This window comes from Chiloscyllium plagiosum, unplaced genomic scaffold (assembly GCF_037043375.1).
Source record: "Chiloscyllium plagiosum isolate Xiang-an unplaced genomic scaffold, Cpla_swu_hap1 HiC_scaffold_35, whole genome shotgun sequence".
Classification (NCBI taxonomy): Eukaryota; Metazoa; Chordata; class Chondrichthyes; order Orectolobiformes; family Hemiscylliidae; genus Chiloscyllium; species Chiloscyllium plagiosum.
The window spans coordinates 62249707-62262084 of NW_028270173.1; the positions used below are offsets into that span (position 1 = coordinate 62249707).

General features: G+C 44.8%; 1 protein-coding gene across 2 annotated transcripts in view; it reads right to left on the minus strand.

Moving 5' to 3' along the window:
• Positions 1 to 898: 898 nt before the first annotated feature.
• The window catches only part of LOC122541620 (uncharacterized), a 34871-nt gene continuing 23391 nt past the window's right edge, over positions 899 to 12378 (minus strand). The window contains exon 3 of one of the 2 annotated variants that reach the window (XM_087979727.1): positions 899 to 4027. In XM_087979727.1, coding sequence (XP_087835853.1) covers positions 3142 to 4027 — 886 coding nt within the window. In that variant the 3' untranslated portion in view covers positions 899 to 3141. Of the gene's footprint in view, positions 4390 to 12378 lie in introns of both variants that reach the window. The other variant, XM_043678518.2, reaches the window with a different exon arrangement.

Below are 12378 nucleotides of genomic sequence, written 5' to 3' on the forward strand. Positions count from 1 at the left end.
TGGTGAAATAAGCAAGGGTAGGACTTGTACAGTTCAAAGTAGGGCCTTGGGTGATGTTGTAGAACACAGACCTAGAGGTTCAGGAACATAATTCTTTAAAGTTTCCATCACATAAATAGGCGTTTGCATGCTTGCCTTCATTGCTCTGACCTTTGAGTATAGGAATTGGAATGTTATGTTGAGGTTGTACAAGATATTGCTGAGGCCTGTTCCGGGGTACTGTGTCCACTTCTGGTCACCCTGTTCTAAGAAGAATAGCAGTAAGTTGGAGAGAGTTCAGAATAGATTTACCAGGTACATTGTTGAGATTGGAACGTTTAAGTTATAAGGAGAGACTGGATGGACTAAGACTTTTTTCACTGGAGCGTAGGAGTTTGAGGAGTGACCTTACAGAGGTTTGTAAAATCATGAGATGATAAATAGAGGTGAATGGGGGATGTGTTTTCCCTCGTATAGGGGATTTCAAGTTGAGAAGAGGAAGAGTTTAAAAGATCGGGACTTTTCTTTTAACAGAGAGAGTGGTTTGTGTGAGTAATGCACTTCCAGAGGAAAAGATGGTTATGGGTACAGTTTGAAGGAATATGAGCCAAGTGCTGGCAGAATGGGACTAGTTTAGTTTGCGATTATGGCAAGTTGGACTGGTTGAACCAAAGGGTGTGCTTCCATGCTGTATGACTCTATAACTTGCCTATATTAGGCAACAGCAACTTTCAAAATCAAACCTTGGCTCCAGATAGAATAGAATAATGCAAGTGGTGAGATTCTGCTGGTTTCGGCAGTTTGAGGCGACTCTTCAAATTACACTCGGGGTTTTGGGTGTTCAGGTCACAACAGTCGGTCATATTCGTGATTCCATTCAGCAGGTCATGGCCAGCACTGATTTCAGGATATTCCAAGCCCATATTTAATAGTTTATTTCAGTTGTGCCACATAAACAGGTGCAACAGTTAAAACAGTCTCACTTTGTCTTCATGACTTTGTTACTTCAATAATGTCAAATACAGTTTCTGCTTTATTTAATGATAGAATTTAAAATGGTGCAGTCTCTGTCTATTGCTCATTTTTATACTATTAGAGGAAGCAAAAGAGAGTGGGTTGTGGAAGAAGGAGAGGTCGAAAGCAAGACAATGCAGAAGGGAGCAGAGATTGAAGGAGGAGAAGAACAGAAGAAATTGCTCCTACTCCCTCTGTACTTGGTAAATCTCTTGTATCTCCACTCTTCCCTTGTTCCTCACTCCTACATTGCTCTTCTGTGCTCCCACTACTCCACATCATCACTGCCTTGGATGCTGCAGGTTTTCCTCTTCTACTGTCAAACACATCTAAGACTACACATCCCACACTGATGCTGTCCGTTTGAAAGCTTCCATGGATGAAGAATGCTATTCCTACCCTAGAAATCTCTGTCAAACATTTACCAGGGGAACTGAGACAACAGCTGCAATTCATGAGGTTTTATTCGGATGGGACAATGACTGGTTTAAATTCCCATCAGATCTACCTAACAAAGTAATTTCTGTTTCATAGGTCAATTTCACAAGCTTCAGGAAATTCATTGCTTCAGAAATATTTCAAGGAAGTTGCATTTTAATCAGTGTTCCACGTGGTATAGAAAAACCACTGTGCTCAAAGCTATAATATATGAGATCCGATATCAACTTCATATGGCAAGATGTTGTCTTTGAAGGTATTTTTCAAAACATCTCATTAATTCATAGAAAAATATTTAGTTTTGTTTGCAAGTTACTCTACAAGAAAAATATTTGTCTAAATACTGTTTGTTCTTTCTTGTCTGTTCCAATTTTATCTGCTTCTCTATGCATTTTCCACGTGACCTTTGAACTATTCAAGTCTTAGAGTAAACATATTAGTTGTTCATCCAGTGTCTGCTGTTGTTTCTCAGATGAATGGCATTGCTGAGGTGAGTGTTGATTTGCTGATCTGCAGTATTTTTTGGGAAATAATTGACCTCTGGGATTCATGGTGGTTCACTTCAGCACTAGTTCTGTGCTGTCAAAAGCAGCATCTCCAATTGCACATCGATATCTGTGGTTGCCAAAACAAGTCTGGTCATTCACTTTCAGTGTGTATGATCAAGGTGACAATGTTTCTACATAGTTGCCCAGTGAGCTCACTCTTACTGAATGTTTGCACCCTGGCCAGCTCAACTAGTGACGACAGCCTGCAGTCAGAAAAATGTTTTGAATTGGCTTGTGGTCAGATTCCACCAGAACCTTTGTTCTCCTAAACGGTATTGGCTGAAAAGTTCACAAACCAAGACAAGTAGTTAAGTTTTTTTTCTCAATCTGCATAGTTTTGTTCAGTTTGTTAACACTCTGGATACAAACACAGCGGGTTGTCCTCACTGCCTGGGGGTTACTCCAAGTCCTGTTTCACTGACATCACACTGCAGGGTCACTCCATTGTTACATCATAATCCCTCAGCACTGGTGATGTCATCACTAGTTGTTTGATGGGAGTGAAAGCTGCTTCTTGTTCTGTGTCCCAGTCCCACTGAACATCCTCCACAGTGAGACTGTGTAGAAGTTCACACACTCAGGACAGACTGGTAAGAATTTGGTTGCATCGTTCTCTGTGTATTAGATTAGATTATATTACATTACAGTGTGGAAACAGGCCCTTCGGCCCAACAAGTCCACACCGACCCGCCGAAGCGCAACCCACCCAAAACCCTACATTTACCCCTTACCTAACACTACGGGCAATTTAGCATGGCCAATTCACCTGACCTGCACATCTTTGGATTGTGGGAGGAAACTGGCACACCCGGAGGAAACCCACGCAGACACGAGGAGAATGTGCAAGCTCCACACAGTCAGTCGCCTGAGGCGGGAATTGAACCTGGGTCTCAGGCGTTGTGAGGCAGCAGTGCTAACCACTGTGCCACCCACAATGATGTTCCAGGAAGTCCAACAACTGTGTGAAGGATTTATTACAGATCTGATATTGCTAGGCTTCCTCCGCTGTGTCAGTGCATTGATGGATCAGAGCATAATTTGACTGTGGAAAAACCTCCCCACAAACATTGCACCTGATGAGCTTCAGCGCGACGCGAATTCGGTTTTTCCAGGTGGTCAGAAACATTGCAAAACCTTCATTATAAACATCACACTTAAATGTTTACTCCCCAGTGTGGACTTTCTGGTGGAGGAGAAGGCTCCATGACCTGGAGAATGATTTGTCGCACATCTCGCACATGAATGGTTTCTCCCCTGTGTGAACACGTCGGTGAACAAGGAGAATTGATGACTGAGTGAAGGATTTGTCACACACCTCACACTTAAATGGTTTTTCCCCTGTGTGAATACGTTGATGTGTACGGAGATTCCCCGACCGTGAAAATGATTTGTGACACACCATACAGCTGAATGGTTTCTCCCCAGTGTGAATACGTTGGTGTTCACGGAGAGTTGATGACTGCGAGAATGATTTGTCACACACATCACATGTGAATGATTTTTTGCCCGTGTGACTAGGCCGATGATGCACCAGACCCGATAACTGTGTAAAGCTCTGGTTACATACTTCGCACATGAATGGTTTCTCCCCTGTGTGAATGCGTTGATGATTACGAAGATTTTCTGTCCTTAAGAATGATTTGTCACACACCTTGCATCTAAATGGTCTCTCCCCTGTGTGAATGCGTCGGTGTGTGTGGAGATTCTCTGACTGTGAAAATGATTTGTCACACACCTCACACGTGAATGGTCTTTCCCCTGTGTGAATGCGTTGGTGTTTACGAAGTTCCCCTAATGTCGAGAATGCTTTATCACACACCTCACATCTGAATGGCTTTTCTCCGGTGTGAATGCGTTGGTGCACGAGGAGGCTGGATGACTGAGAAAAGGATTTCTCACAAACCTCACATCTGAATGGTTTCTCCCCCCTGTGAATGGGCTGGTGATTCAGCAGGCCCGATAACTGTGTGAAGCTTTTGTTACACACCTCACATTTGAAAGGTTTCTCCCCAGTGTGAATACGTTGGTGATTTGTGAGTGTCAATGACCTTGCAAAAGCTCGGTTGCACACCACACACTTGAATGGTTTCTCTTTCATGTAACAGCCCTTGCGTTAACAGTTTTACAGCAAATGTACCTTGTCTGTACGGAGAAGCCCTTCTCACAGACCTTTGACTTGAACAGCCTCACACCTGTAGCAGTGAGTCAGTGACTCATGATGTGCCAAAGCCCTCCTGATCCAATCAATTTCCAGATGATGGTTTCAAAGCCAACCTTCTCTGTGTTAAGTAATGCTGTGAAGGGACTAGATGCCTTCTCACAGTTGTACAACTGTTCTTTGGGTGATGGTCAGATCTATCTGTGGACTCTATCCTCTCTGTATTGCGCGCTGCAGTACGGTGCAATCCTTCTGTAAAACAAGAAAATATTAATTCCTCTGACTCTCTCTCCTCTTTTGCTGAAGGGGCTGACTGCTCAGTTCCTTCTGCTTAAAAACTTCCACTTTTAGAGAATATTGGGGTCACTAGCTTGGTCAGCATTTGTGCCCATCCCTAACCGCCCTTGGTGATGATCTACATTCTTGAACCACAACAGTTCACTGGGTCACAGGTACAGGTACATCCACTGGCTGTTAGGAAGGAAGTTCCAGCATTTTGCCACAGTGACCATGAAGGAATGTCCATGTCATCACAAAGACTTGGTTGAGAGAGGGACAGGACTGACTGCTCAATGTTCCAGGGTTTCATTGTTTTAGACAAGAGCAGTGGCCCCAACACAGAGCCTTGCGGTACACCATTAGTAACTGAACTCTAGGATGAACATTTCCTATCAACCACCACCCTCTGTCTTCGTACAGCTAATCAATTTCTGATCCATACTGCTAAATCACCCTCAAACACATGCTTCTGTATTTTCTGCAATAGCCTACTGTGGATAACCTTACCAAATGGTTTACTGAAATCCATATACACCACATCAACTGCTTTAGCCTCATCCACCTGTCTGGACACCTTCTCAAAGAACTCAATAAAGTTTGTGAGACGTGACCTACCCTTCACAAACCCATGTTGACTCTCCCTCATCAAATTATTCCTTTCTAGATGATTATAAATCATATCTCTTACATCTGGGTTAGTACATTTGCAGACAATACAAGGAACAGTGGAGTTGTGGATACTGTAGGCAAAAGTGTGGACTGCAGATGCTGGAGATTAGAGTCAAGACTGTGGTGCTGGAAAAGCACAGCAGGCCAGGCAGCATCCGAGGATCAGGAAAATAGACATTTTGGGCAAAAGCCCTTCATCAGGAATGTGGGTACTATCGCAGATTGTCAAAGGATACAGTGGGATAGACATCAGTAGCAGATGTGGGAGGAGAAATGGCAGATGGAGTTTAGTACATGTTAGTGTGTGGTGTTGTGCATTGGAAGATCAAATGTTAAGGAAAAGTGTACAGTTTAATGGCAGTACCCTGAACAGCACTGATGTACAGAAGGATCTTGGGGTTCAAGTCCATAGCTATCTGAAAATGGCCTGGGGGCAAACATTTGAGGTGAAAGGGGAAGGCTCGAAGGAGATGTTGAAGGGCAAGTTTGTTTTTTACACAGATGGTGGTCAGAGTGTGGAACGCACTGCCAGGAGTGGTAGTGGAGGCAGATACTATCGGGGTATTTAAGAGTCTTTTAGATATGCCAGGAATGGAGGGATACAGACTAAGGCAGGCAGAAGGGATTAGTTCAATTTGACATGTTATTCGGCACAATATCTTGGAATCCTGTGCTGTACAGTTCTATGTTCTATATTCTGTCAGAACATAAGTTCCCTCTCGAAGAACGTACAAGGGGTGATATTCCCACTCAGCTGCTACCCTTGTTGGAAACAGAGATTTACAGCATGGAAAAAGGCTCGTCAGCCACTCTGTCCCTGTGTGTCAGCAAGTGCCCATCTAAAATGCTGTGATCCCTTTTTGCAGCACTTTGCCGATGGCCTTCATGCTATGACATTTGAAGTGTTGATCTAAATACTTTTTCAATATTGTGAGATTCCCATTTCCACCATCCTTTCATTAATGAGTTCTAGGTATCCTCCACTTTCTGAGTTAAATTTTCTCTCCTCCTCAAATATCCCTCAACACGGTGATCCAAACTTTGAATGTATGTCTGTGGTTATGGAGCCCTCTAGAATGGTGAAACGTTTCTACCTATCAACTGGATCTATGCTCCTCAAAATAATACACTGCTCAATCAGATTCACCCTTAGCCTTATTGACTCTGAAAAAAACATAGTCATAGGGTCATAGAGATGTAAAGCACGGAAACAGACCCTTCGGTCCAGCTCGTCCATGCCGACCAGATATCCCAACCCAATCTAGGCCCATCTGCCAGCACCCAGCCCATATCCCTCCAAATTCTTCCTAGTCATATACCCATCAAGATGCCTTTTAAATTTGCAATTGTACCAGCCTCCACCACTTCCTCTGGCAGCTTATTCCATACATGTACCATCTGCTCTGTGAAAAAGTTGCCCCTTAGCTCTGTTTTATATCTTTCCCCTCTCGTTCTGGACACCCCACACCCCAGGGAAAAGACTTTGTCTATTGATCCTGAGCATGCCCCTCATGGTTTTAAAAACCTCCATATGGTCACCCCTCAGCCTCTGACCCTCCAGGGAAAGCAGCCCTAGCCTATTCAACCTCTCCCTATAGCTCAAATCCTCCAACCCTGGCAACATTCTTTGTGGGCGGCACGGTGGCATAGTGGTTAGCACTGCTGCCTCACAGCGCCAGAGACCCAGGTTCAATTCCCGCCTCAGGCGACTGACTGTGCGGAGTTTGCACATTCTCCCTGTGTCTGTGTGGGTTTCCTCTGGGTGCTCCGGTTTCCTCCCACAGTCCAAAGATGTGCAGGTCAGGTGAATTGGCCATGCTAAATTGCCCGTAGTGTTAGTGTATTGATGGCATCAATTTCAAAGGAGGGTGCCTGTAAACAGGAAAGTGGCTTGAAGTGTGTATACTTCAATGCAAGAAGTATACGAAATAAGGTAGGTGAACTTGCAGCGTGGGTTGGTACCTGGGACTTCGATGTTATGGCTATTACGGAGACATGGGTAGAACAGGGACAGGATTGGCTGTTGCAGGTCCCAGGGTTTAAATGTTTTAGTAGGGTCAGAGCTGGGGGTAAAAGAGGGGGAGGTGAGGCATTGCTTGTCAAAGATAGTATTACAGCTGTGGAAAGGACGATGGATGAAGACTCGCCATCTGAGGTAGTTTAGGTTGAGGTTAGGAATAGGAAAGGTGAGCTCACCCTGTTAGGAGTTTTTACAGGCCTCCTAATAGTCCTAGAAATGTAGAAGAAAGCATTGCGAGGATGATTCAAGAGAAGAGTGAAAGTAATAGGGTGGTTGTTATGGGGGACTTTAACTTTCCTGATATTGATTGGGAAAGCTATAGCTCAAGTTCGTTAGATGGGTCGGTATTTGTCCAATGTGTGCAGTAGGGTTTCCTGACACAATATGTAGATAGGCCAACAAGAGGTGAGGCCATACTGGGCAACGAACCAGGCCAGGTGTTAGAATTAGAGGTAGGTGAGCACTTTGGGGACAGTGACCACAATTCGGTGACTTTTACTGTAGTGATGGAGAAGGATAAGTGTGCACTACAGGGCAAGAGATATAGCTGGGGGCAGGGAAATTATGACGCGGTGAGGCATGACTTAGGATGTGTGGATTGGAAAAGTAAGCTTCAAGGCAAGGGCGTAATTGATATGTGGAGCTTGTTCAAGGAGCAACTATTGAGTGTCCTGGATAAGTATGTACCCGTCAGGCAGGGACGAAAGGGTCGTGTGAGGGAGCCGTGGTTTAATAAGGAATTGGAATCCCTTGTTAAATGGAAGAGGGCGGCCTATGTAATGTTGAGGCGTGAAGGTTCAATTGGGGCGATTGAGAGTTATAAGGTAGCAGGAAGGACCTGAAGAGAGAGCTAAGAGCAGCAAGGAGGGGATATGAAAGGTCCTTAGTTGGTAGGATTAGGGAAAACCCTAAGGCTTTCTATAGGTATGTCAGGAATAAAAGAATGACTAGGGTAGGCATAGGTCCAGTCAAGGATAGTAGTGGGAAGTTGCGTGTGGAGGCTGAAGAGATTGGGGAGACACTGAATGAATACTTTTCGTCAGTATTCACTCAGGAACAGGACATTGTTGTCGATGTGAATACTGAGTCACAATTAAGTAGAATGGATGGCTTTGAGGTATGTAGAGAAGAGGTGTTGGAAATTCTGGAAAGGGTGAAAATAGATAAGTCCTCTGGGCCTGATGGCATTTATCCTAGGATTCTCTGGGAAGCAAGGGAGGAGATTGCAGAGCCATTGGCCTTGATTTTTATGCCCTCGTTGTCTACAGGAGTAGTGCCAGAAGATTGGAGGCTAGCAAATGTGGTTCCCTTGTTCAAGAAGGGGAGTAGGGATAACCCTAGTAACTATAGGCCGGTGAGTCTCACTTCTATTGTGGACAAAGTCTTAGAGAGAATTGTAAGGGATAGGATTTATGCACATCTGGATAGGAATAATGTGATCAAGGATAGTCAGCATGGTTTTGTGAAGGACAGGTCGTGCCTCACAAACCTTATTGAATTCTTTGAGAAGGTGACTAAGGAGGTGGACGAGGGGAAAGCGGTAGATGTGGTGTATATGGATTTTAGTAAGGCGTTTGATAAGGTTCCTCATGGTAGACTACTGCAAAAAATACGGAGGTATGGCATTGAGGGTGAGTTGGAGGTTTGGATTAGGAGTTGGCTGGCTGGAAGAAGACAGAGGGTAGTAGTTGATGGTAAAGGTTCATCTTGGAGTGCCGTCACTAGCGGTGTTCCGCAAGGATCTGTTTTGGGACCATTGCTGTTTGTCATTTTTATAAATGACCTGGAGGAGGGGTTAGAAGGTTGGGTGAGCAAGTTTGCGGATGATACGAAAGTCGGAGGAGTGGTAGACAGTGAGGAAGGATGTGGCAGGTTACAGCGGGATATAGATAAGCTGCAGAACTGGGCAGAAAGGTGGCAAATGGAGTTCAATGTAGCGAAGTGTGAGGTGATTCACTTTGGTAAGAGTAACAAAAAGATGGGGTACTGGGCTAATGGTCGGATACTTGGTAGTGTGGATGAGCAGAGGGATCTTGGTGTCCATGTACACAGATCTTTGAAAGTTGCCACCCAGGTAAATAGTGCGGTGAAGAAGGCATATGGCGTACTGGCTTTTATTGGTAGAGGAATTGAGTTCCGGAGTCCTGAGGTCATGTTGCAGTTGTATAAGACTCTGGTGCGGCCACACCTGGAGTATTGTGTCCAGTTTTGGTCGCCATACTATAGGAAGGATGTGGAGGCACTGGAACGGGTGCAGAGGAGGTTTACCAGGATGTTGCCTGGTATGGTAGGAAGATCGTATGAGGAAAGGCTGAGGCACTTGGGGTTGTTTTCATTGGAGAAAAGAAGGTTTAGGGGTGACTTGTTAGAGGTGTACAAGATGATTAGGGGTTTAGATAGGGTCGACAGTGAGAATCTTTTTCCACGTATGGAGTCAGCTATTAGAAGGGAGCATAGCTTTAAATTAAGGGGGGGTAGGTATAGGACAGATGTTAGGGGTAGGTTCTTTACTCAGCGAGTCGTGAGTTCATGGAATGCCCTGCCAGTAGCAATGGTGGACTCTCCCTCATTATGGGCATTTAAGCGGGCATTGGATAGGCATATGGAGGATAGTGGGCTAGTGTAGTTTAGGTGGGCTTGGATCGGCGCAACATCGAGGGCCGAAGGGCCTGTACTGCGCTGTATTCTTCTATGTTCTATGTTCTATGTAAGGGGTAGATGTAGGGGTATGGGTGGGTTGCGCTTCGGCGGGTCGGTGTGGACTTGTTGGGCCGAAGGGCCTGTTTCCACACTGTAATGTAATCTAATCTAATCTAAATTTTTTCTACACCTTTTCAAGTTTCACAACATCCTTCCGATTGGAAGGAGACTAGAATTGCATGCAATATTCCAAAAGTGGCCTAACCAATGTCCTGTACCAACACAACATGACCTCCCAACTCCTGTACTCAATACTCTGACCAATAAAGGAAAGTATACCAAACGTCTTCTTCACTATCCTATTTACCTGCAACTCCACTTTCAAGGAGCTACGAACCTACACTCCAAGTCTCTTTGTTTAACAACACTCTCTGGGATCTTACCATTAAGTGTATAAGTCCAGCAAAGATTTGCTTTCCCAAAATGCAGCACCTCACATTTATCTGAATTAAACTCCATCTACCACTTCTCAGTCCATTGGCCCATTTGATCAAGATCCCATTGTAATCTGAGGTAACCTTCTTCGCCATCCACTACACCTCCAATTTTGGTGTCATCTGAAAACTTACTAACTGTTCCTCTTATGCTCATATCCAAATCCAAATTGTAGCGGAAACACTCCAAACCAAGCCCACATCCTGGTGAACCTTCTCTGCACCCTCTCTACTGCAATCTCACACTTCCTCTTGTGGGGCAACCAGAACTGCACACAGTACTCCAGCTGTGGCCTTCTAAATGAGTTATACAGTTCCAGCAAACCTCCCTGTTCTTGTATTCAACACTTTAACTAATGAAGGTAATATCCCACAAAATAAGACAAAGAACTATGGATGCTGGAAATCTGAAACAAAAACATGAAGCGTGGAGTAACCCAGCGAGTCTGGCAGCATCAGTGGAGGGAAAAACAGTTCACATTTCAAATCCAGTGACCGTCGGTTTCTCCAGCACTTTCTATTTTTGTTTCAAGTATTTGATGTGCATTCTTGACCATCTTACCTAACTGCTGCTGCCTTCAGATGTACACTTCTGATTCTCTGTACTTCGAGGTCATAACGTTCATCATGTACGCCTTTCCCACACAAAATAAAGAAAAACAATCTGCAACCATCACTCTTTGCTTCCAACAAGTGATCTGACTTTGGATCCAATTTCCCAAACTGCCCTGGATCCCAAAGGCTCTTATCTTCTTGACATGGCACCCATGCTGAATCCTGCAAAAAGCTTTACTAAAATCCACATAGACTACATCAACTGCACTACCCTCACCTACAGACCTTTAGCCACCTCCTTGAAACAAATTAATCACACAATCTCTCCTTGACAAATTCTTGTGCCGCCAACAGAAACTAATTCTGTCCCTCAGAATTCTTTCTAATAATATGCAAGGCTAGACTCACAAATGTGACAGTCACTGGCCTGTAGAGTCATACAGTCATTGAGATGTACAGCACGGAAACAGACCCTTTGTTCCAACTTCTCCATGCCAACCAGATATCCGAAATTAATCCAGTCGCATTTGCTCGAACTGGACCCATGTCCCTCCAAACCCTTCCTATTCATATACCCATCCAGATACCTTTTAAACATTAACATCTACAAGCCTCCACCACACAGGGGTGGCATGGTGGCTCAGTGGTTAGCACTGCTACCTCACAGAACCAGAGCCCTGGGTTCAATGCCTGCCTTCGGGCAACTATCTGTGTGGAGTTTGCACATTCTCCCCGTGTCTGTGTGGGTTTACTCTGGCTGCTCTGCTTTCCTCCCACAGTCCAAAGATGTGCAGGTCAGGTGAATTGGCCATGCTAAATCGCCCGTAGTGATAGGTGCATTAGTTGGGGGTAAATATAGGCTAGGGGAATGGTCTGGGTAGATTACTCTTCTGAGGGTCAGTGTGGACTTGTTGGGCCGAAGGGCCTGTTTTCATATTGTAGGGAATCGAAAACTTCCTCTGGCAGCTCGTTCCATACACACACCACACTTTAAATGAAAATGTTGCCCCTTAGGTCCCTTTTAAATCTTTCCCCTCTCACTATAGACTGATGCCCTCCAGTTGTGGACTCCCACACCCCAGGAAAAAGACCTATTCATGCCCCTCATGATTTCATAAACCTCTATAAGGTCACCCCTCAGCCTCCAACGCTCCAAGGAAACAGCCCCAACCTATTCAGCCTTTCTCTATAGCTCAAACCCTCCCACCCTGGCAACATCCTTGTAAATCAAAGTTTGTGAGAAGATTTGTAGCTCGGGTGCTCGTTGTTGTGGTTCTGTTCGCCGAGCTGGGAATTTGTGTTGCAGACATTTCATCCCCTGATTAGGTGACGTCCTCAGTGCTTGGGAGCCTCCTGTGAAGCGCTTCTGTGATGCTTCCTCTGGAATTTATACAGGAAAGCCACACACACACAGACCAAGTCCTGAACTACGAAAGTAACCACCCCAACACACACAAAAGAAGTTGCATCAAGACACTATTCAAAAGGGCCACAACACACTGCAGTACACCAGAACTGCAAAAAGAGGAAGAAGAACACCTATACAATGTATTAGCCAAAAACGGATACTCCTGCAATTTCATC